The sequence below is a fragment of the Struthio camelus genome, chromosome 1 (genome assembly GCF_040807025.1).
Source record: "Struthio camelus isolate bStrCam1 chromosome 1, bStrCam1.hap1, whole genome shotgun sequence".
NCBI lineage: Eukaryota > Metazoa > Chordata > Aves > Struthioniformes > Struthionidae > Struthio > Struthio camelus.
Window position 1 is genome coordinate 200,916,458 of NC_090942.1, and position 25,705 is coordinate 200,942,162.

Here is a 25,705-nt window from a genome sequence, read left to right on the forward strand (position 1 = left end):
TTGACAGAAAAATACAAAACATAGAACCAAAATAACTTACACAGGCATGCATGAGCAGAAAACTCATAATACCAAAGATCGTTGCCCAAAAAGCCTTCCACTTAACTCAAGAAGCTAAGCCTAAAGAAAAAAAATGAGACTCATCTTGCAAGTCAATTATTTTAATTTGCTGTGAAAGTTTACAGGCTAAAGAAGCTGATAAAGGTCTATACATTAATGTGCACATCTAGCTGCCCCAAGAAAGCCCCACTTGCTCTTAAATGAATGAGCCACAATAGTGACAGTTAAGACACATTCATCAGCCTTGCTTCAGAGAACTGTGGTGCACTCTACACCTAATACATGTGATGCCAAAATACAAGAACTGTTACTAAGATTGCCTATCAGCCTGCTAATGGGTGTGCCTTGCTCCATCTTCTTCAAGCCAGTTTCAAAGTCATTCCAACTATCCTGCCTGCTCCATAGTCTGAGATGGGAGTCTGGAGAAACACCTGCTGTGACTAGGAACCTCTGGTGCTCAAAGCCTCTCACCCTTAAATATTAGGCCAAGCCAGAGGAAGATTTCTACATCCAAAAACTGCATTCCATGAGAATGGGAGCACCCACAATTCAATGTCAGGTAACCGTAAACTGGGCTTAATCCCTTCATTTATAAGCAATCAGTACATACAGTTCAATACTTTTGCTTAAAGCAACTAGAATTAAGGGAAAAGCAAGCCTCATCGTCTCTCCGTTTCTTACTCCCAAACCAATCAGTTTTCCTACAGTTGGTTATTCAATAATTTTCATTAGTCAATACCCACAAAGTGCTTGAGGCCATTAGCTTCTTTAGTATTTTACCCTCTCTACAGGTAGACATTAGTTTGGTATCATTTACTTGATGTAGCTAAGCAGTGTCTTACATCACACCTAGGAAGGTGAAAGATCATCCATATCCAAAGAGCTAAGGTTGAGCTTATGTATTTTCAAAGTTAACAAAGTAAGTAGGTTCTTTAGCAACCTTTACACAATTTCAAACACAACTCAAAAAAAAAAAACCACACATACACAGCATTAGTTAATGAGTTAGTTTTTCTGATTAAGAAACACTAGGCACATAGCACTGGGTTCACTCTCCTATGGTATTTTCTTTTTTGTGATGTATTAAAATAAAATCAATGGGGTGGGAAGAACGCATTAGAGCATCGAGGTAGATATTTAGATAATAACAGACATCCAATCATCTTTTCCACACAAAATTCAAGTATTCAGCTATGCAGTCTGACTATAACAACGAAAAATGCCAGAGAAGCAATTTTGAATTGAGAGAGTTGTTTCTAAACTACTGCTTTTCCCTAAGGATGTTTCTTGGCCTGGGGATCCCTCTTTTAGGGGTTACAATGATGAACTACAGAAGTGTGCCCACAGCCATTTCTCAAAAGGTTGTTTTCCACAACTGTGCATCAAATCTTCTTTGGTATTAATCTGAGGCCCTTTCACCAAAGGCTTATAGTAACTGCTATCTGAAGCCCATTATCTCTATTCCCATAAAAATTAAGTCCTTGAATGACACTGTACAACTCTTGCTATATGCTCTCAGTTCGCCGGTGAAATATTCCATGTCCTCTCATGTTACCTCATCAGGTAATCAAAGAAGGATGATCATCACTGAGCATTAGCAAATTTCAGTGTCCAACATTTACAGTTGATATAAATTACTAAACTGATAAGCAAAAGCTGCAGAATATCTAGTGATCCAGCACCATGACAGGCAAGTCAAATAACTACTCTTCAATAAAAGGAAGTGCAGGTCTTCTGAAGCATCTGTTCCAAAAACTATTGAAAGAAATCGGCTACAACCACATACACTTGTCCAAAATCAGACTTTTAATTTATTTTTTAAACCTATATTATGCCATGAATTCATAGGGAATTGGCTCCAGCAGCTCTGGCTCCTTGCCGTTGGTTCTCACAAAGTGTGCTTCCCTTGGTGGAGCAGGCTGCAAACAAAAGAGAAAGAACTCAAACTTACACTCAAAGCAAATCTTACACAAGATTTCATTTTGACAACATTTAATGCACTATTATATAAACTTATATAGCAATCATCATTCCTAGTCTCTTTACAGTTTGCTTCAAAGACTAGCAGTAAGACTAAAATTATTTGAAAGTCACATACTCTTTCTAACATTGCCGAATACAGAAACCTAGACTTTCCTCTTTGCACTAATCCAAGTTAACATGAAGTCATTTTCTTCTCTCTACAATTTAGTTACTAATTCTTCTCTGAACAGAAACTACTGCAGCTAAATTCACCCCATCCAAAGACAAGAGAGCTTCTACAATCAATTAAAGCCTGCAATAGAGACAAGTAACCCCCTAGAAGAGATGTCAGTACAGGAAGCATTTGTCCTTTTGTTCACAGCCAAGGACGTCAGTCATCTTTATCCAGGGATGCTGCAGTTCTGCTAAGGCACCAGACACAAATAAGGCACCAGACACAAATAAGGCACCAGACACAAATAAGGCACCAGACACAAATAAGGCACCAGACACAAATAAGGCACCAGACACAAATAAGGCACCAGACACAAATAAGGCACCAGACACAAATAAGGCACCAGACACAAATAAGGCACCAGACACAAATAAGGCACCAGACACAAATAAGGCACCAGACACAAATAAGGCACCAGACACAAATAAGGCACCAGACACAAATAAGGCACCAGACACAAATAAGGCACCAGACACAAATAAGGCACCAGACACAAATAAGGCACCAGACACAAATAAGGCACCAGACACAAATAAGGCACCAGACACAAATAAGGCACCAGACACAAATAAGGCACCAGACACAAATAAGGCACCAGACACAAATAAGGCACCAGACACAAATAAGGCACCAGACACAAATAAGGCACCAGACACAAATAAGGCACCAGACACAAATAAGGCACCAGACACAAATAAGGCACCAGACACAAATAAGGCACCAGACACAAATAAGGCACCAGACACAAATAAGGCACCAGACACAAATAAGGCACCAGACACAAATAAGGCACCAGACACAAATAAGGCACCAGACACAAATAAGGCACCAGATGCAGATACACTGCATGCTGGCACCCTACTTAAAGTGAAGTGGAAAAAAAAATTAAAAAGGGACGGGAACACAGTTAAGGTGGTGGCATCCAACAACTCCAGTACAATGTGTCATAGACCAAGATTTTTCAGAATGATGTGAGCAGCTTCATTTAACGTTTTCTTTTAAAAGGGAGACAGAAAGTTAACTTTATAGCATAACCCTCTGCTGTTTTGGAAGAAAACATTTTTGTCAACTGATTTGGTTCAAGTACATTTTTTTCCAGTGAACTGAATCAACAATGTGTCAACGACAATAAAAACATTACCTGACGTTTCAGCTGAACCCAAATGCCTTTTTCTTTTGCTTCTTTTTTCTTCCTTTCATTCTCCTTCACACGCTGCAGGAAGCTGTCTCTGCTCTTTGAGTGCTTAATATGCTCAATACGCACATTAATTCTCTTGGCAAGAATCTTACCCCTTAGAAAAGAAATCGGGTTTTAACCTACTGCACTTACAAAAAAGATCATCTCAAAGCTGGTTTTATGACCATCACATAAGTAACTCCGTAAGGTCAATTACAGATCATTTTTCTTTAAACAGCAATCAGTTCAGAATACATTGCTGCAGATGTGATAAGACTTCATGCAAATGAGACATAATTTATTTAACTGACAGCATACTAACACATGACAATATGCTGACAGCTGAAGATTAAAACTCTGGAAAATAAGTAGTTCTAACCTTGTAGCCTACAGAAGGATCACCTGTTACTACTGTACTCTCTCCAGTTCTTGGAGGAAAAAAAAAAAAGAGTATGTCCTTTTCTGACTAAACTGACCCAGCTGAACACAGGCTACAAGATACAATTTAAAATGGGTCTCAGTACAAATGTGGTAGCTGGCTGAAAATCTCTATTAGGTACTACTGCTTTAAGCGCCACTCAGAAGAATCAAAACTGTTTCCTCTGACAGGATCCAAGACAAATGATCACCATTTGCTTGGGTTATAAAAAGGATATATACTTTACCCACCTTGAATGACCAATCAAGACAAAAAAATGTCTAACTGGCAAAGTGGAAGGAGGGTGCCATTACAGATATAAAAGTTTCAATGAACAAAACTGCATTACTTACTTAACCTTCTTGTTTACAATAATGCCCACAGCATGCTGAGTAACGTTATATACCCTTCCAGTCTTGCCATGGTAACATTTGTGTGGCATACCTTGTTGAACAGTACCCATACCCTGTTAAAATAAGAATGAAGTGTAAGCTTTAATTCAGAAGAAAGGAGAAGCAATGTTACAAACTTTTATTTCAGAAGTTAAGGGAAAGCATTCATCTACTCAAGATTCATTTAAAAATATTCCTATCTTATTCATACCTTTAAATTTGTAGCAACGTATTTTATATCAAAAGACTACCACGTTATCCTATGACAATTCTGGCTGCTTTCAGTGCCGGTGAAATGATTTGATCATTTTACTTTTAGTGAAGCAATCATAGGAGACAATCATCATCAAGCTCCAGAATGTCAGGTGTTAATTATTGAACAGGGTAGTTCTCCAAAAGTAAAAAAAAAACAAAACAAAACACACAAGATACACACATCCCCCAGCACCAGAGCATAACATAATATATATATTGCACATACAATACTATGTGACACTGAAGTGTTACTGTCACTGCAGCAGCACTTTTATTCCAGTATTGTTTCAAAAGTGAATAGCACATACTTCTGTTGAGACATGATATGAGTAATATGAAAGGCTACATCAAGAAACCAGGAACTGAAAATGATTACACTACACTGCAGATGGTACCTTGATATCAACAATATCGCCCTTCTTGTAGATGCGCATGTAGGTGGCCAGAGGGACAACTCCTGTTAAGGGATACAAATTTGGATACTTATCAGGCTTACAATTTCACTAAAAAAAGTAAAATAGGGTAGTTCATGTATTTGATAGCTTTTCATTAAAAAACCCTCAAATTTAAATTAAATTACAAATAGGTAAATTACTCCAGTCATTTTTCCCAAGTAACTCTCTCTTCACACACTACTGATTTCTAAAAACCATCAGCTAACTCAGGAACACTCACAGCTCCAATCTCTTCCCTAATGCAGGAGCCAACTATTAACTCCAACTACTTACTTCTTCTTCATTGTGAATAGTTGTTATCACTGCCCATTGCTCAGGGGCAACAAACTGTACGTTTCGAGCACTTATAGCTATTTTGAAGCGTTCTCCTTACTTCCCCCTTCAAATTCATTTTGAAGCAATGACAGAATTAGTATTGTTACTACTGTCAAGCAATCAGAATAGCAATACATAACTTATCAGAGCTGCTACTGAAGTTTATTTGTATTTTATTATAATTTTCTCGGTCTCAGTTGTCACATATCCTTTGTCACAAGCCACTGTTCTCCAACACTACCTAGAGATAGCTGTCATCCAGCAGGAGACGTCAGTAACTTACTGCAGTGCGCTTATTACAAGATATACTTACCATGCTTGCGAAACGGCCTTGAGAACATATAACGTGTCCCCCTCCTCTTCCCCTTTGTGTTTGTCATTTTGGCTGATTACTCTGAAAATTAATGCAAATTATTCAGAGTTATTGGCTCATTCACTAAAAGTCTGACCAATGATAACGTCAGACATTTTTGAAAAAAAAAAAGTCTTTAAGCCTACTCAGAACAGCAGCACTTCTGACCTGCAGGACCACATCAAACAACACTATTAGTTCAGATGCTCATAGGAAAAAAAAATACTGATATAGAATCATTGGATAATTCAGGTCAGAAAGGACCTTAGGAAGTCAACTAGACCAACCTCCTCTGTAAAGTAGGGTCAACTATGAGATCAGAACAGGGCTTTGGCTCATAGACTTATCCTGTCAGTCTTAAAAAACTTCAAGAAGTCAGACTGCATAGCCTCCCTGGGCAATATGTCCTAAAGCTCGACATTGCCCACGATGAAAAAATTTTTTCCTTCTATCCAGCCTAAACCTCCCTTGTTTCAGCGTAGGGTTCTTGTCCGCTTGCCACGTGCCCCTTTCAAGGCCTGCCTCTGTCTCCTCAGCACCCTCCCCATCTCCTCAATACCCGCAAGGGAGGCACTGGGGGCTGATGTCTGGTCTTCCCAAAGCCATCCCTGCTGCAGGCCGGGCAAGCCCAGCTCCCCCAAGCTGTCCTCGCAGGGCACCCCAAAGACAGCATCTCCCCCACCACGTTTCTCACGCACTGCTACATCTGATGCGATCAACCGCGCTTGTGCTCCAGGCGCAGCAGCTTTTTAACTCCGAGCTGCGCTCCACGCAATACAGGAGCCCCCAGGCCCGCCGCCACTTCGCTCCGGCCTCGCGTACCCCCGGCAGCCCGGCCGTTACCGGCGGGCCCCGCCTCGCGGCCCACCACCGCCTGGCTCGCCCCCTCCCGCCGCGGCAGCCCGCCGGCCTGCCCCGGCCCGGCCCGCATCGCGGCCTGCAGGCCGCGGCCTCCCCGCTCCCTCAGTCCGGCCCGAGCGACGCCCCCGCCGCCGCCGCCACCCGCCGGTGCCGCGCGGCGCCCGCCCCGCCGCCCGCCCGCTCGCCCACCCACCCGGGGCCGCCGAGGCACCTGAGGGCAGCGAGCAGGGCTCGGCGCGGCTCCGCCGCGTGCCTACAAAATGGCGGCTCGGGCCGAAAGGAAAGAGGGGCGGCGCCTCGGCCGCCCTTAACAGCGGGGCCTTCCCGGGGCTGCCCGCCCCGCGCCTGAGCGCTGCGGCGCGAGGCGGCCCGCGCCTGCGCGCCGGCGGCCCCGCCCCGCCCCGCCCCGCCCCGCCAACGGCCAACGGCCGACGCCCAACGGTGGCCGTTGTGCGTGCGGTAGAGCGAGGAGCGGGGAAGGGCGGGTGCTCTGGGCCGAGGCGGGCTTAGCGCGAGGGCTGAGGGCGGGGGGGGGGTGGGGGCGGGGTGACAGGAGATGAAGGTCCGTCTGGGGTCCCGAGGAGTGTGTCCTGCCCTACAGCGGCTAGCTCACTGCCCCTGAGGAATCACGTTTGGTAATCTAAAATACAGCAGCTGCGAAGTTATTTTCGGACATGCCGCTGTTATACACCAGTCACGGCTGCCTGAGCTGAGATCCAGGTAGTCCTGGCCGGGAAAACACTGCGGAAGATGCAAAACGACAGAATTCGGCAGCATTCAGAAATGAAGAGGCTGGCCACGGTTTTTTGTTGTTTTTTTGGAGGTGTATTCTTTCTTCATTATTTTTATTGAATGCCATAATCACAGATTTGTGTGACAGATGTTTTCACAAAGATAGGTAAAAGTACAGATACTGAGCAAAGAGTCTTTCTGTGGCCACAGGTTGCATCAGCTGTGTGGTGCCCGAAAATGCGGTGGACTTGTTGGCAGCTCCCAGAACTGACAGCCGTGACTCGTTGTGTTTGTGCACCATGAATATTAGTGCCAGCAGGAATTATAATAGGAAGCTGATTGTAGGCAGGAGAAGTGAGTCAAAAGAGGGCCTCCCTCCCTTGAGTTCAACACGTAGGGACAGCTCAAAACTTGTCTTGGCTAGAAGTTGCCGTACTACAGGAATTTTTGTTTTGAGCGAAAGAAGCTCTTACTTAATTTAGGGGAGGGATGATTATTTAAAGCAGCATATAGAAGCATAATTGATCCACTGCATAGCTTCACAGCTATTGTAATGTTGTCTTGCAAAACTTAGGTGTAAGCTCTTTTTGTCATCATTTGAAAGCTAGAGTAATATTTATGGATCACAAGAATGGATAGGGAGTACTAAATACATTACCAGGTTCTGCTTGCAAAACTAGCTAGCTAGAGTGTGTTATGACAGACGGAGGTCCTGTCTACACACAGAATCTCTTGGAATAAAATGTTATAACATTTTGTGTGTATTCCAGCTCAGCCCCATGGAAAACCCAAAATTTATGACACCTCATACCTACACAGAGAAAATCGGTATTTAGTGTACATGCAGCCTAGGTACCGTGAACCTTTTCCAAGTGTGAACATACCTCCGAGCTGAACACCTCTTCAGAGGGGAAGAATATTAGCAACGGAGATACAGATTTCAGAATAAAGGCAGATAGGCATTTTCAGTGAGCTGAACTCCTGTACTCTTGCCAATGATTTATACAGAGAGTAAATCTTCTCTACTTCAAGCAGGAAAGAATGGGGAAGAACCTCCACATGTGGAAACTCATTTCCACATACATAGCATGTAAGTACACTTCATAAAAGAGCAATAACTGTGAGTTTAATTGAACTTTGCTTCATTTGAGGCCAAGTAAGACATTCAGAATTTGCCCCATCTCTCTTTTTCAGAATAAATTACATGACAGGTTTATTCAGAGCTCCAATACATTGTTTTATTCGTAAAATTTATCTTGGTTAGCACGTTCCTAGGATCCTTCAATAGCTCAGCATTTCAAAGAAACAATTATGTGTCACTATTTGTCCCCACAGAGTTTGTCCCCACTGGCCTTGCTGTCTGTGTCTGATTTTGAAGTCCATCCTATCTACCAACATTTTACCCAGTTTCCCAAAACCGTGGCCTGCTAAGCACTTAAAGACTGCAAAGCCTTTGTATGTTACTCACAAAAGGACTTCTTAACATAAGATAAAGAAGTCCTTATCTTTATAAACATATGGCTGTGCAAGGTTTGGGATGAGTGAGCATCCAGGGAACCAGAGCTAGCAGCCAGGCAGACTTAGAGGAGACCTACGGCTCTGTATTCCATACCCCATGTGCCCAGCCTCTTCCCCTCGAATACCGAGCCTAGACTGCTCTTCCCCTTTGGATGTTATATGATCCAAATTCCAATTTCACCCCTAGGCTCTGCAGCAAGAAGCTGGTTCTGTTCCAGAAACACCCCATCCTTGAGATCAGGGTGAACAGGAATGGCAGCACCCAGCTTCAGATGCAGACCTAGAACCCCACAAAAGATCTGGCCTGGTGCTCCACCCATTAATATGCTTTGAGAATCTTACTACGCTGTGATAGCCCAAGACCATTTACCAACGCTCTATGGCCTTCCTTCTTCGTCAGTAATGTCTCTACAGGAGTTCTGCAAAGAGGGAACTCTATTGTTGCAGTAGCAGTTAAAACAAAAACTCTGAGGCTTTGACAAGATTTGTCTCAGGAGAACCAACCCTACTTCACTGATAATCATTTTGGTCTCCTGATCTCACAGTTTCCCTGTGCATTCACATTCCCTTGGAATTCAGTTCTTCATGAACTCATGGCCTGGCTTGGATGTAGAGGAGGAGAGGGAAAGCAACTCGAAAGGGAGCACGTTCCAAAGTGGCTGGGGAAAGGAACTTGAGTGGGAGGGCCAATTACAGGTCAGAGGAGTAGATAAACATCACTTTGTTTTTCATTTTTCGAAAGTACTGTGTAAAAACAATATTTCCAATTACCAAGTTTCCGTAGTCAGGATACTGAGATTTTCTTCGCGGGAGCCCCATTTTGTTTTTGCCACTTCTCTGCAGCGTATGTCTTGCCAGCAGTTCTCTCCAAAGAATAAATGAGCTATGACAATTCTGCACATGGGGTTGTCAGGAATCCTTCACTGATGCACAGTGGGATCTGGCTCGCTCCTAAGCTCAAAGGACCAAATGATACAGCCTGAGTTCTGGAGTGTGACATTCCATTTGTGTTAGGTTATTCAGTGGGGGTAGGGGGAGAATTTAAATTAATGAGTGTCTATAAAGGGCTTTGAGGTGAAAAATAAACTATATTCGCCTTCAGTAGGGTGTAGGTTTTGGCTGTGTTTTACATAATGCATTCATTACATGAAAAAAGATAGCTGATTATGACTGGAGCAAAATTTTAACAAGTAACTGAGATTATGTGTTATGTAAAAAAGATCACAATCTGCAGCTCCTCTTGGGATAGCGCTGAAAGAACCTGAGTTCTGTAAACTGGAAATCAAGACTGTGAAGTTAGTCAGTTACACTGGGCAAAACTCCTTAGAAGTGCAGCCTTTACCCCATTATATTGATCAAAAAGTTACTATCCAGAGTCACCTGTATCATCTCTTAATTTGATCCTGTAGTTCCACTGTTCACTCTTTCCAAAAGAACAACATTACTATGGCATCTCACGGTCATGCTTTTGTGCCCCTTCATAGATTTGTTTATCCCCTCAATGATTCTAGCTCTAACAACCTTTTTATTTCTGGTCATCAATCAAACTCCTGAGCCACAAAACCCATTCTGTAAATGTAAGCCAGAACACAGTTTCATGGGCATTTCAATGCAAAAAATTTGGGGCTAAGCAGCCCCTCACCCACCAAAAAATGACTGGACAGCTGAGCTTCTTGAATAAGCTTACTGTGGAATTGCGCAAGTGTCGGTACAGGTACAATAACTGAGCTGAATTTCCAGTGAGACAGACAGGTAATGGAGAAAGGAATGGGAAATAGTGACAATGTGCTTTTGAGAGAAATTAAAAGGCAAAAAACGTCCAGACCAAGAATTGTGATGGTGCCTAATGAGTCACACATATTGGTGAAACTTCTCGTTACGCTGGTGTTACTTATACAGTAACTGCTAATTCAAAATGTTACCAGATGCTGGTAGATTTATACTGAAGCCAAACAAATGACCTTATTTCCATTACTATCCCTGACCCCGCCACATAAAATGTGAAATATTGAACCAATTCTCTCTTTCAACTGCCTATGTGAATAATGTGACAATCTACTTGTGCATGTGTACATATACAGGTACAGTCTTGTGCTCCTAAATTCTTAATTTGCAATAGTATTCCTTTTGCATCTTCTTGGTGTATATATATATTTCACTGTATACTACATTATTGACCATACAGTAGTAGGAACACAGGATTATAAAGAACCTTCCGTATAACCTTAGACCAGCCTCTCTCAGATACCAAATAATATAATCCATAAATAAATTTATCAAACTTCATTTTAAAAGTAATTAGTGTCCCTCTCCTCCCTTGTCTCCCTTACCAATGGAGTGGCATTTCGGGAAACTGACTTCATTAATGCAGTGTTTTTTCAATCTTCTTGTAAGTGGAATTACATTTTGAAGTCATCTGTCTTTGTGTAACCTCCCTTGAGTCCAGCCCATCTAGCCAGGAACAAGCTCCTCCTATTGTTAGCATCAGCTTAGCTGGATAGTTAGTTGTTTTCACTTAAGATGATTAGCCATCCCCTGGCTAGCACAGCCAGTAATTACCCATGCTTTCCACTCCTCTTCATAGAGGAACTGAACTGCTGCCAGCAGTAAATCTGTATAACTTGGGAGTTTTGTTGGGATTTTTTTTTTTGATAATGAATTTAATGTTAGTATGTAATTAATCATTAAAATATATGGGAAAAAAAAGGATTCTGATCTTTCACAATCCCCTTTGAGCCCTCCTCAACCACCTAGGGAGCTACTAACTGTAGTTTAAGAAGTACTGGCTTACTGGTTAGGATCATACTGCTGTTTTCTGTTCATTTGCTTATGTGTGAACTTATCTGTAATGTATGTGTACTTTTAGCTTGAAGAATGATGTTTACCCCTTTTCCTTCAATTATTTACACAGAAGAATGATATCCTCTTTACACCTTCATTTCACTAAGCTAAATAACCCAGGCTCTTGCGGCCTTCACATACATAACAGGCTCTATGTGTTTGCTTCCATTCCCACACTTCTGTCGAATATCAGTGATGAGATTTGTACACAGTAGTCCCAGTTAGCTTACTTACAGTGTATTGATTATCTATGAGGTACTTCCTGTTATTTCTGAATATAATTACATTCCATGAAATATGAAGTTCCTGGGATTGAGATTGTTTACTGACTGTAAATCTTCCATTGATTGTCTTTAACTTGCTAGCTGCGAACTAGGAGTAAAATTTCTGAATCTAACCTCATGGAATGGCAGGCCTGTCAGTGATCTGAGTGGCATAAAGTCAGTTCTTAAATCCTAATGTTTTTACTCAGAGAAAATTCTCTGCTTCTTCAAAGAACTTTTGTCTATAAGGAATAAACAGACGTGGACAGAATTGGCCTTTAATTGCTTAAAATAGATTGGCCAGAGCAAAACAAATGTAAGAAAAATTGCACACTGGCAAGGGTCAGACTTAGCTGACCTTTCCCTTGTCTGATTGCCACCACGTGACTAGTTTATTTGCAGGAAAGTATAATTTTAAAAGAAGCTCAACCCATGGCAATTGGTTTTTCAAGACAGGCTTAATTTTGGAGGGCAGATATTCAGCTTTAAGCAGAGCTGAATATGAGTTTTCTTGCTGAAATTTAATACCTGACATAAAGTATCATATATAAGATCGGTTACAACAATGACATGCTTGAGTTTGCCCTGCTGAAATCTCACTGAAACTATATTATAAAACAAGTTATTTTTATGCTAACTCTCAGCAACGCTGCAGATGATATCTTGCTGGAGGGAGCGGTTGATATCGTGGAGGGCAGGGCTACTATTCAGAGGGACTGGGACAGGCTGGAGAAATGGGCTGAAGGAAATAACCCTATGCAACAGGACAGGCTGAGGGCTGACTGGCTGGAAAGTGGTTTTGCAGAAAATGACTTGAGGGTCCTGAGGGACAACAAGTTTAGAATGAAGCAGCAGCGTGTCCTCTTTGCAAACAAAGTCAACTACGTTCAGGGCTGTAGTAGCAAGAAAGTAGCCAGCAGGTCAAGGGAAGTGATTATTCCTCTCCATTTGGCACTGCTGAGACCACATCTGGAGTGCTGTGTCCAGTTCTGGGCCCTCCAGGATGCAGAAGACATGGACATACCAGAGGGACCTCAGCAAAGGGCCACCAAGATGGAGAAGGGGCTAGAGCACAGGACGTTTGAGAAGAACCTGAAAAACCTGAGTTTGTTCAGCCAGCAGAGGAGAAGGCAAAGAGGAGATTTTATTGTAGACTTCCACCACCTCATAGGAGGATGTAGAGAAGATGAGGGCAGATGACCCTCCAGGGTGCATCCTGGATAAGAAGGAGTGGCAACAGACACAAGTTAGAATGTGTGACATTTCTGACTTGATACAAGGAAAAACAATTTAACATGAAAGTTGTCAAAAACTTGACCAGGTTGCCCAGAGAGGTGGTGGCATTTACATCCCTGAAGCTATTCAAAACCCGAATGGACACAGCCTTGAGCAACCTCATGTAACTGGACCTGCTTTGAGCAGGGGGTGGGACTGGAGACCTCCAGAGGTGCCAGAAACTGTGAATCTGTGATTCTAACTTTTCAACTTTACCTGCTGTAATTTAAGAAGGCAACATACTGGAAGAGTAGAACAGTGTAAAGTAAAAATTTTAGTGGAATCATTCTCTATTATCTAAATACTCTATAAAATTGTATTGTCTATTGATATCTGAGGTAGTCCTTTATATTTCTCTTTGATTATTCTAATCAGAGCCATTAACATTACTGTTTTTAATTGCTCATAAAATGACAAAGAAACTTGCTGGAAGGAAAGGAATGGTTTTACAAAATATTGCTGGTTTTATTTCGAGTAAAGGAATGTTTTCTGCTTAGCATTAGCTGGATTCCAGTAAACACAAATTTAATTTCATTTTCAAAGTATACCAAATTAAATTTATTGTTCTTTATGAATATAAAGAGATGCTTTATCAGTGCTACAGATGCCCTTTTTAATAATGCATGAAATAACCAGAGTTATTGTAAACTCAAGTATTCAGCAGACTGTAACAATCTTTCAGCAAACGTTATTGTCTTACTCTAGTTGTACTTATCCTTTGGATGCTAAAAGAAAATCCTCTCCTACCTTTAAGCCTCTTCTTGAAAGAAAAGGAAAGAAGAATCAAATACAGAAACTACAGGACTGAAAGGTATACTGTTCTTTGCGTTAAAACACTTCATATTTGATTATAATCCCAATTATACGCTCTTTCCTAGGAGCTATAACAGAGATTGAATTTGTGCTTGGGCAGATTCAGCCATTACTGATTTGCCTTTTTGCAGTCCAGCCTCACATATCATGAGACAGACCCCATGATATCACAAGAGACAAATGCTTTAAATTTGTCATATTTAAATAAAAAGGAACTCATTTTATTCTCACCCTTTCTGAACATTTTCAGTCCTCTGCCATCACATTTTTCAGGAGTTTTCTAGCTTATCAAGCTAGAAACTTACTATAATAAATGAAAGGTGAATTTCTCAAGCCATTTTCGTCACCTGACCCCAGTAACTGTGGTTCCAAGGGAACTATCACATATCATGAGGCTTGTGATAAGATAATGAGCGTTGGCTACGCTCTGACAACTCTGTCAATGAGACAACGAGAGCTGTTCTGATCAAACATGTACAGCCAGAAAAGAACAACATAAGCGTGAGTTAACGGAAATTGAGAATTTAATAAACAATCAACTTCACCAAGCTATACCTCAACTTTTCCTCATTCAAAATGGGAATAATAATGCACATTTGCCAAGCAGGGTTATTGCTGATTCATTAATATTTGCAGAATGCCATGGAGTCCTTAAATAGAACATGCAAAATATGTGCTGCTGCAAGCCAGCCACAGGTTATGGTGCTCTTGTCCAACTTGGAGAGAGGGGACATGGAGGAGAGAGGCAGCTGAAGTGAGAGGGCAAAGGAAAGAGGGGAAATAGCCGAAATCACTACTGCAGGTAGAGAAGAGGAAATGGGGGAGGAAGTGGAGAGGGGAAATGGAAGGAGGAAATGAGGTCGTATGGGACGAAGAGGTGATGCCAAGGTCGCTGCAGTGTGAAGACTCAGGGCACAAATCCATAGGAAGTTAAGCTTAGTTCTGTTGCTCATGGGATAACCTATGTTTATAGCAGTTTTTCTTTTTGTTTTGTTCGTAGAGAAAACTAAGTTCTAAGTATAACCAGATGGGAGCATTTAACTGACCATCTGCAACTATAAAGGGAACTATGGGTTTTCCAGAGTATAAATCTTCCAGGAGAAGAAATCAAAATTATTCTACTTTTGTTTTTACTCACAAAGAGAGCATTGTTTGAGAACTGATTGCAACATGCACTTCAACAATAGCTTTAGATCTGCGGAAGCACAAAATATTGCTAACTGTGACACATGTTTAAATTAAAACAAAAATAATGAACTACCCATCTGTGTCATGGAAAACATAGGCTATTAACAGTAAATGTTCTTTAACAATTTTGTTTTCTACACAAAGTTGTTTCCAGTATTTTTCTACCCCTCATTAATCAGGTTTTCCACTATGTAACTGTTTGCTATATGCATGGTGTTTATGGTGGTGAATACCTAATTCCTCCTCAGTTTCCTTTGCATCTTGATACTATATAGAATGGATTAGTGGGGAGACTGAAATGATATAAAGACTCTTTACCTGCAGGCTGCCTGTTGTCATATGGTGAGTCAGCATTGTTATTATATGACAGCTAATCTTATTTTTGGAGAAATGATGTCACGCTCATAAAAATACTGCTTCACTGGCTGCGGTGGGAAGTTTTACGTGATACTGTGACAGTGAACACAAAGACTGAAGTGTCCTGTACTTTTCACCTCTAGTAATAGATTTTCCAAGTTAAAGTTCACATGTGAACTGTTACTGACTTGTGAGGTTTTCTTTCTAGGGAGAAATTGAAATTAGTCAATACAGTGGTCCCCTTGGTGCCTGTCTTAAGGATCAAATCCACTCAATTCAAATCATTTCATTACAATATTAAACAACCTTATTTCCATATATACTTGTGGCCCTGTTTCTGCAAAGGATCATGCAGCGAACTCTGCAGCTGTTCAGAGTAATGTCAAAAAAATGCATGGTTACTGTTTTCATATCTAGCTCGCATCCTTTCATATCGAGCTCACTGGGACCCAAGCTATACACATTTCTCTTGCAGAATATGACCAAATATTTCAAAAGGGTTCTCATTTTTCAAGTGGAGTCTTTTTTCTATCTATAGAAAGAACTATGACTTATTTTCAGCCAGAATTCCTTTGAGCAGTGTAAAGGCTGAAGTAGTGATAACAATTTAGAAATCTACTGTTATTTTCAACAAAACTAAATTCTCCTATGTTCGATTTTACAGTCATATTGGACACCTCTCTGACTGAGGTATATTTTAAGTGCTGTTAGCAGAAATTTATATTCAGTTGAGTAGTGTATAATTTTTACCTGCTCTTTTATTCTTTTAACTTTTCAAATGTTGGTAGTCTTTTGTGTAATAAAAGGTTAATCATTTGCCAGCTATATATATGGCAAGACGCCCAGTATCAGCTGAGCCGTGAAAGTGAAAGTATCAAAATATCCTCATGTGTGAACTCTGTAAGAAACAAATTATTACTTTCTGCCTTTTTTTTTTTTTATAAGGCCACACTTACTGAGGAAGCTTTGGTCTTCTGAAATGAGCATAAGGCAAAAACCATCATGAACAAGCTTTACTCTACCATAGAACTCTCTTTCACCTATTCTGTTCATAAAATCGATCTAATAAGAATTATTTCTCATTTCTCTCCATAAAATATTCTGAGATGTATTGATGAAAAGTGCTAAAGAATTAAATAATATTTATTTATGCATTGTACAATTATAATAGTTTACAGTTATAATTTTTATAATTTTGCATCATTTGCATATTTTCGGTAGTAATACATAGTGTTAATTTTGTATTTATGATTATAACTAAGATTGAATTTACTCTTTCGAAACTATGAATAAAATATATCACCTTTTTAACTACATGCGTGAGTTCTCCCATATTCAATTCGTCCACCCAGCTGTCATGGCTCCCAGACAACAGGTACGGCTATTTCAAAAATAGCTGTATTTTATGAAAATGTACCCTGAACATAATTTGCAAAGATTAATTTACTAATGTAGTTGTTTTACTAACTCTCAGTCACTAGAAGATGGTTTGCTATGACATGACTTTCCAAATATATTTCCTGTTTGTCTCTTCTGTCCCTGAGAAGGATCCAATTTCACTCGCATAATCTGTTAAGATTCAAAGTTCTGTATAATTTACATAGAGCTTCACATTTTCTCGGAAATACAAAATACAATTTGGGGAAAACTTATGTCTCATTCTCTATTACTTCCTCGAACAAAACTTGTAACACCAGTCGCCCAGAAGATAAGGTGTATTTCCAGAGCAAGGCTGTCGTTTATGTCATGACAAGAATGGATGACTCCACTGGGCTATGTGTCAATAAAAATCCAGATGGTGAATTCAGATGGTATTTTTGCAATGACTAAAAAAATGCTGCTATCATGTCTGGACCTAAAATTAGAGTTTCCGAAACAAGTAAGAAAGTATGTACAAAGCCCTGACCAACCTAGTCTGATCTCACAGATAACACTGCTTTGAGCAGGAGGTTGCACTACAAACCTCTAAAGGTCCCTTCACACCTGAATTACCCTGCAGTCCTTTTACTCTTTAATCTTACAATCATTTATAGTAGTCCAACAACAGATGCAGCATGGCTGCATTCAGATACTACAGCAACAGGCTGACTGGTTGGTTGATTCACTGGTAAGCAGAGAGGGAAAACAGATTGATGGGACCAATTCTGTTGTCAAGCAACGTTAGTGAAAACCTCCTGTGTCCCAGACTCAGCAAAACCATCTGCAGTTACAGACAGATGATAGAGGCATAAACATACCTGTACCAAGCCTACACTTCAGTTTCTAAAGCCAGCCCATCCACACACCATAGAGTAAGCTGGGCTCCTGCCAAACCATAAGATTATGAAACAAAGAGAGGCACAGGATGAGCAGCAGCAGTTTGCAGTTGTGATGTTGTCTCTTTGCCACTCTACGTCTATTGGTGTCTGTTCCTTTGGAGTATAAGCTCTTCAAAAGATGGAATGGGGTTTTCTCTCTCTGTCTTGCAGAGTGATTAAGGAGCTGGTGGGTTCTGGACCCTGACTTGCATTTCTAGGTGCTACGATAATTCAAATATTATATAATAACAATTATTCAAATATTATATAATAACAACAACAAATATAAAGTCCTGGAGACTGTAAGAGAATTAATTCTATCCATTCATCTAAAGCATTCATATGAGAAAAGCATCTATTCTTTAACTGAAGCCCTCAGGAGATACCGGATGTACCATTTCTGTTGGCAGCGTATTCCAACCATTAATTTCTTCCACTGTTAAAAAATGCGTATAATTTCTACTTCACATTTGTTTGACCTCAGCTTATAGATAGCTATTCTTATTATTTCTCTCTCTGTGCTAGATTAAAGAGCACTATAGCCACCTTTCAGTCTTCTTTTGATAAGCCAAACAGATTGCACTCTTTAAGTCCCTCTCGGCAAAGAATTTTCTCCAGTCTCAAATCATTTCTCAGCATTCTTTTGACAATAAGGACACCAGAGGCAAATGCAATATTACCACAGAAATCTCACCAAGCCATACACAGAGGTGAAATAATGTTTCTCTTTCTACTTGCCATGTCCCTGGTTATATAGTCACGGATCCCGTTATTTGCTTGTACCGTAACATTAGGCTGGAAACTCTCAATTTCCATCACCACATTCCATAATACCGTCCTCCATCTCTGCAGGCCTGACCTGCACACTATATTCTTGAGTAACTCTACTTGTGCCTATATTAAAATACAGTGTATTTGAACGGGATAGATTTACCAGGCAATACAGATCCTTATGATAATCCTTTCCGTAATTTAATTTCCCATTTAGCCATTCTTTTTTTTTTTTTCTTCATAGAACATAAGTTTTGCTTTCACATTGCTGACAACATTGACTGGCGTATGGTCTAGAAGTAATCCATCAATAGCTCCTCTCAACATTTAGAATATTAATTTTAAAATCTTTATCCTAGTTATCCTTGTGAATGCTTTTATTTTTTCCTAATGGTAAATCATTAGCACAAATACGCAGTCTTATTTGTTTCTAAATGCTGGATAGAAACATATACTGAAAACTTCTTTTCTAGATCATTATTTAACAGTTCTACCATCTCTATCTAGTAATGGTTAACAGGATTCATTTTGTTCCCAACATACTTGGAAACATCTTCTTACTGACACTAGCTCTGCAAATCATGGATTTTTTTATGTCTTTGACTTGCAGCTGTGATTTTCTATGATCCAAAAATTTTAGTTCATATTGATGACTCTTTTGCCTTTTCCCCTTTGCTATGCTTTTCAATATCTAACGGCTTCATTTGCTTTGTTACTAAGTCAAGACAGGCTTATACCCCCCTCTTTTTTTTTTCTTTCTTACTGGGGTTAATAATATCTGTCTGTCTAATAAAGTCTTCTTTAACAATATCTAATAGTTGTTGACATTTTTCTATGTTATTCTTTTTAGCTTTTTCCAAAATTTTCTTTAGCTTTAAGAAGTTTCCCAGTAAGTTAGGAACAAAATGCATCCTCTCAATACTATAGGTCGATTAGTAGATGGGAGGTGGTAGTACACTTAGTCCTCTGCTGTTACAAAGGTCCCCAGGCATTCACCACTTAGTCAGAGTCAGACTCTCGCACGATCGTTTCTTTCAGCTCGAGCTGGGGGCCTCCGAAGAGGGACCCATGACAAAGAAATTCTAGGTTAATTATACTCCTTACAGTCTTATTTCCCCACCTGCCAGTGACAGTCTCTTCCAGTTTTCTTCACTGAGTTGGTGGTCTCTACCCTTTTCATTGGTTCATGTCTCCATCCAAGGATGGTTGCTATGTTCCTGCTTCACAGTGCCTTATCTTATCCAGAGGTTAACCTATACCTCTGTCCATTGTGTTCTGTATCTTTGAGGGCGGATTCCAGCTGGTTCTGCAGTTGTTCTATCAGCAGTATCCCACAGGTTTGGTTAAAGTTCAAGCTTAGGCCTGCAGGCTTCACTACTCCAAGCACTGATGCTAAGTTTAATCAAGGTTATGCCAATGCAAATAACAGTAGTTTTTTTTACATCTACTCAGGATGAATGTAGAACAGGTTGCTAATAAGAAGGCAACCATTGATGTCCAGCCCCAAGTCTTATCCTCCCACCATCAATTTTTTTTGTTCTTCATAAAGTTGATAAAAAAGAAGCCAATTGCTGGTAGCAGAATGGTTTGTATTAAACAATTATCAACTATGATTTCTATAAATTCCAGTGACAATTTGCTACTTGCCTTATGGGACCTCCAGCATGTGTCCAAAGTGAATGTTCCCCAGAAATAACTGCTATTTTGACACATTACAGAAAAGTAGTAAAAAAAGTAATAAAAAAGGAGTAAATTATTCTTTAAGATGAGTTGTTGATCTCGCTTAGAACCAAAGAAATATAGGATGATTCAGGTTGGAAGGGTCCTCAGGAAGTCTCTAGTCCAATCTCCTATTCAAAGCAGGGCTGGGTCTTAGGTCAGCCCAGGTAGCTCAGGGCTTTATCCAGTCAGATTGCAGAACCGCTCTGGGTAACCTCTTCCAATACTTGACTGCAGCATGGATAAGTTTCTCCTTATATCCAGTTGGAACGTCTCTTGTTTCAATTTAAGTCCTTTGTTCCTCATCCTCCCACCCACGCACCACCGTGAAAAGCCTGGCTCCATCTTCTAGATAACCTCCTTGTAAAAACTGACAGGCTGCTACAAGATCCTGCTGAAACCTTCTCTTTTCCAAGCTGAGCAAGCCCAGTTCCCTCAACCTCTCCTCGTAAGGCAAATGCTTTAGCCCATGACCATCCTGGTGACCCTCTGCTGAACTTGGTACAGTTGATTTGCGTTTTTCTTGCATTAGAGAGCTCCAAATTGGACACATTAACCTAGGTGTGATCTAACGAGTGCTGAGTAAAAGGGGACAATCACTTCCCTCCATCTTCTGGCTCTGCCCCTGTCCATACAGCCCCAGACGCTGTTGGCCTTTTTTGCTGCCAATGCACACTGCTGCCTCATGGTCACCTTGCTGCCCATCAGCCCTGAGGGCTTTTTCTGCAGAGTGGCTTCCCAGCCAGGCTGTCCCCAGCCTGTACTGGTGCCAGAGTTCTTTCTTTCTAGGAGCAGAACTTTGCATTTCTTCTTCTTGAATTTCATAACGTTCCTGTTAGCCTGTTTCTCCCGTCTATCTACATCCCTCTCAGTAGCAGCCCTGCCCTCAGGCATATCAAGTGATCCCCCTCCCCAATTTGGTGTCATCTGCAGACTTGACAAGAGTACATTTATCACCTCTTCCAAGTCATTGGTGAAGGCGTTAAACAGGACAGACTCCTGCCGTACTCCATGTTTTACCAGCGTCCAGGTAGAGCACGACCCATGAACCAGTGCCCTCTGAACTTGATTGTTCAACCAGCTTTTTAACCTTCCAAGCAGTATTTTCCCAATTTGGATACAAGATCATTGTGAGAGACAGTCAAAATTATTGGTTAAGTCAAGGCAAATGACATCCACTATTCTCCCATTGTCCAAAAATCCAGTCATTTTATTCTAGAGGGCAATCAGGTTGACTGGGCATGATTTACCCTTGGTAAATCCATGCTAACTGTTCCCAGTAACCTTCTCCTTCATGTGCCCAGAAATGTGTTCCAAGAGGACCCGCTCCATGATTTTCCGAGGGACCAAAGTGAAGCTGATCAACCCGTAGTTCTCCAGATCATCCTTCTGCGTGATCATCCTTTTTGGCCTTTTTTGCAGATGGATGAAACATTTGCCTTTTTCCAGTCACTAGGGACCTTCCCCAGTCTCCATGGTGCATCAGTGGTGATAGAGAGCAGCCTTGCAAGGACATGAAGCAGCTCTCTCAGCGCTCTTGGATGCAGCCCATCTGGCCCCATGGAGAGTCAAGATCTCTCAAGTAATCCCTGACTCGATCTTCATCCCCTGCTGGTAGTTCTTTTCCTTGAACCCTGCCTCTAAGCAGAGTCCTGGGAGAACTTACTGATGAAGCCTGAGGCAAAGAAGGCATTGAGTACCTCAGCATTATCTGCAAATGCTTCACTAAATCACGCACCCTATCCAGCAACAGGTCCACGTTTCTTTATTCAGTTTTTACTACTAAAGTAGCAGTAGAAACTCTTATTATTATCCTTGACGGCCCTTGCATCAATTCTAGGTAAGCTTTGGCTTTTCTAACACCACCCCACATGCCCAGGCAAGGCTGCTCCTTTGCAATCTATCCCTGCTTCCATGTCCTGTCTTTTCCATGTCCAGTAAGAAATGCTTTTTTACACTGGAGCTCAGTCATGATTTCTCTGTATAGCTAAGCCAGTCTCCTGATATAAGCTACTTGTTTTCCTGAGCATTAGGATGGACCGCCCTTGTGCTTTCCTGCTATTCTGAGCTCATTTACCTCTTGAACCTGCTGCTCAGGAGATCCCACCTAGCAGTTCCCTGAACAAGCTGAAGTCAGCTCTCCTAAAGTTCAGTGACCGTACTCTGCTACTACCCTTCCTCAGTGCCCTTACCACCCCTAACCACTGTTTCCTCATTTAACTGTGGGTCATAATCTCCCTCACCTATTGTTGCTAGTTTAAAGGTCTCGACACCAGGATGGCCAGCCAGTTGGCTAAGACACTCTTGCCTCACTTTGTCAGATGGATTTTGTTTCTCCCCACTGATACAAGGTATCACTGATATTTTTCTCAGATAGGATTATTTAGCATACTCATTATATGCATTATAGTAACTCTGTACCAAACTGTTTTTAAAGCTCTATCTCCTCAAGCATACACAAGCACGCACACACACAAACATACACACACACACACAAACTTCCCTTCACACAAACTTCATATTTTTCGTAAGCAGGTCAAAGAATTGAAATGTTGAATGCATTAATAATTCCAATCACCTCAGGGGGCTTAATGATGAGAATTAAATGAGAATTTCCAATTCTCTTACTTGTTTCCTCAGATTTTTCATCATTTTGAGAGATGGTAGAGTCAATGGTAGAGAAAGTATTTCAGTATTTCCCCTCATTCTATGCAGCATGAGCTCAGTTTGTTTGTGACATAGCATTTGTTTTGTTTGTTTACATAGCATTTTTTTTTAATCAAGCTCTCTGTTACTAATTTAACATCTTCGCAGCTCCTCTTTTTAGATTCCCTTTTGAGATTCGTCCCCACACTTGTCAGATGTCAGCTAACATAGTCACACATTCCCTCACTCTTTCTGAAATATGGCCCAATATACCAACACCTCCAATTTGTCTCCTGGAACTACAGACAGAAAGCACAGTTCACACCAAGTATATCCTGTCTTCTTTCTCTAACCCACAGATAGAAAGAAGCTTAAAGACTATCTCTGACTTTCCATTTGAGTGCTATTTAAGATTCCTGCAGTTTTCTACGACCTGTACAATCCCACTTGGTGCTATATAATTGGTTCCAAACTGAATTATCTTTCAGATAATCTTATAAACTTGTCCAAAGTGTAATTACATTTTGTGTTTTTGCTCAAGGGAGGCAGCATGCTGTCATATTTTCCTTGTGCCATTTTTTGCATATTTTGTCCACTCTGGGTTATACAGGAATATCTCTTGTAGCATACGTGTTTAATACTGCAAGGAATCATATTACATATGTATATTGTAGCTTTGAATTGCAGATGAATTGCTGAAGATCTGACGGTTTGACACTTCTCGTGGGACGTGGGACGAATGACCTTTTTCCCTTTTTTGCTCATAAATGGCCAATCCACTTCTTTTGTTTCTTTTCTTTCTCATTCCCTTGATGCTATCCTCCCCCATAGTTTCTGTGGCAACAGTTTCTGAATGTAGTTATCCAAGAGGCATTAATTTTCTCAAATACTATACTTCTGAAATGTGCACGTCTACACCTCAGGTATTGCATAAAAGAATTGCTTGAGTATATTTCAGGTTCAATAAAGAGTTCAGTTATAAAACATTTTAAAGTCGGATTCTTTACGTTTTAGCTGAAGGAAAACTGTTATTCTATATTTCCATCAATACAGTTGTAAGCATTTTTAAAGACTGTTTTACCTCTGAAGTTCATAACAACTACATAATTTAATTTTATAGGTATTAAACACATCTTTTTCACAGTGCAAGGATGTCTTCAGGATATATGCCTTACGTGGCTACCCTTTATTCTTTAATAATATTATATCACAATCTGCTAGGTATTTCCCAAGTATTCACAAAGGTAGAATACAGCCAACTTTAGATTTCTATAATGCAGACATCAACATGGTCTGACGTGGTCATCCAAGTTTCCGTTACAGTCTGCAGACAGGAACGGGCATGTTTAGGAAGTGATTCCTCTCCTATTGAGAGCGGGCACCTTAAGCCGTTGATACAGATGACTACCTTGCAGCTCAGCTTCTATTCTGCAGATGTCTGAGGTTGGTGAATCCCAAACTCACTGAACTCCAAGAGCTGCCAGTCTAGAGACAAAGCGAGGGAAGGAAGGAAGGAAGGAAGGAGGGCGTTTGTACCCCTGTCAGGGCTGTTTGCCTCTCCGCCTCCTCCCCTTTCTGTGAGCGATTCCAGAGGAAAGGTTTTGACAAGACTACGGCTTGTCAACGGAAGTCACTTTGACCTTACCTTGGCATTAGACTGATTAAGGTTGGTAGGAGGCAAAAAGTCCAGTTCCATTTTTTAATTTGCTTTTGCTGTGTGGCTATAAATTATGTCTATTTACCCTCCCCTCGCCTCCAGGTAACTCCTTCCTCCCCCCCGGGAGTCATTCAGCACTTGTATCAAGGAACTTACATCAGCCACCTCCCCCTCCCTCCAATTCCTTTCCTCATCTCCGTTTCCTCACAAGAGGAAACCTCCGCCCCCCAGCACACAAGAGGACACCCAGCCCAGCCGACAACCCCGCCCTCCCGCCCCGCCCCCTCCGCGCCGCGCATGCGTGTCCAGCGCCGCGGGCGGGGGGAGGGGGCCGAGGGGCGGGGCCAGAGCCTCGGAGGAACTGGGCGGGGCGAGAGAGCCGGGCGGGAGGCGGTGCCGAGGCTTCGGGGCGGGGGGTTGGCGGCGGGTGCGGCGGCGGCGGCGCTAGGGCCCGGCGGGAGGCGAGAGGCGGGAGGCGGGAGGCGGGGTCGGGCCGTGGGGGCTCGCGCTGTGTTGGCCGCGCGCGCGGGGCGGGGGCTGAGCGAGCGAGCGGGCGTGCGTGCGTGCGTGTCTGGTGCTTCCCGGGAGTCGCGCGCCGGGCCGTTAGGGCCGTTGGGGCCGTTGGGGCCGTTGGGGCGGCTGGGCTGCGTGCGCCCCGCGGCAGGGGCTGGCGGGGGCGGCGAGGGCGGCCGCCGTCGCTTGCCTCGCCTCGCCTCGCCCTCCTACTCCAGCCCAGCCCAGCCCGGCTCGGCTCGGCTCGGCGCTGTGATTGGGCAGAAGATGGCGCTGGGCGGATGGAAATCCTAATGACAGTCTCCAAAATCGCCTCCATCTGTACCATGGTGAGTGAGGGGCCGGGGCCGTCGTGCCGGCTGCCCCCGGGGTGGGGGCGCGGCGCGTCCGTGTGGGGTGGTGGAAGGGCTGAGGGGGAGGCGCGCGAGGGGCGGGCGCGAGCTGCGGGGGAGGCCGGCTTTGCGCAGCGCCCGGGCGGTGGGCGGTGCGGCGCCGCGCCGTGGGGTGGCGAGAGAGCGGGGCGAGCGGCCAGGAGGTGTCCACCCGCGGCCGTGGGCGGGGATCGGAAGCGGAGCGTGGTTAATAGGATTTGAAAGGTCTTGATGCAGACGCTGATGCGGTTGGGCTGGGCTG

At 42.2% G+C, this 25,705-nt stretch overlaps 2 protein-coding genes and 2 non-coding genes across 5 annotated transcripts in view; 1 reads left to right on the plus strand and 3 right to left on the minus strand.

The window, feature by feature from the left end:
* Nucleotides 1-1,843: 1,843 nt before the first annotated feature.
* On the minus strand, nt 1,844-6,890 carry RPL21 (ribosomal protein L21). 2 transcript variants are annotated; one of them, XM_068930183.1, is made up of 6 exons: nt 6,694-6,890; nt 5,583-5,663; nt 4,895-4,956; nt 4,206-4,318; nt 3,399-3,549; nt 1,844-1,979 (listed from the first exon to the last, which is right to left on the minus strand). In XM_068930183.1, exons 2-6 carry the CDS (start codon nt 5,647-5,649, stop codon nt 1,890-1,892), a joined length of 483 nt encoding a protein of 160 aa, XP_068786284.1. In that variant the 5' UTR covers nt 5,650-5,663; nt 6,694-6,890; the 3' UTR covers nt 1,844-1,889. The 2 variants fall into 2 exon arrangements, with proteins under 2 accessions (XP_068786284.1, XP_068786285.1); XM_068930184.1 differs by having other exon boundaries at nt 6,676-6,875.
* On the minus strand, nt 4,026-4,159 carry LOC138065884 (small nucleolar RNA SNORA27). Its single transcript, XR_011138929.1, has one exon. It is a non-coding gene; the product is annotated as a small nucleolar RNA SNORA27 (small nucleolar RNA).
* Nucleotides 4,521-4,597, minus strand: LOC138065871 (small nucleolar RNA SNORD102). Its single transcript, XR_011138916.1, has one exon. It is a non-coding gene; the product is annotated as a small nucleolar RNA SNORD102 (small nucleolar RNA).
* Nucleotides 6,891-25,103: 18,213 nt separating the features above from the next.
* The window catches only part of USP12 (ubiquitin specific peptidase 12), a 41,956-nt gene continuing 41,354 nt past the window's right edge, over nt 25,104-25,705 (plus strand). Inside the window, exon 1 of the mRNA XM_068930185.1 lies at nt 25,104-25,401. Coding sequence (XP_068786286.1) covers nt 25,354-25,401 — 48 coding nt within the window. The 5' untranslated portion in view covers nt 25,104-25,353. The remainder of the gene's footprint in view (nt 25,402-25,705) is intronic.

Bases quoted from the DNA above. Each gene is read 5' to 3' on its own strand.
- RPL21 (XM_068930183.1), bottom strand. From the start codon at position 5,649: ATGACAAACACAAAGGGGAAGAGGAGGGGGACACGTTATATGTTCTCA. The intron at 4,957-5,582 runs GTAAGTATATCT...ATCCCTTAACAG, and splicing joins AAGGCCGTTTCGCAAGCATG to GAGTTGTCCCTCTGGCCACC. The intron at 4,319-4,894 runs GTACCATCTGCA...TTATTTTAACAG, and splicing joins GCGATATTGTTGATATCAAG to GGTATGGGTACTGTTCAACA.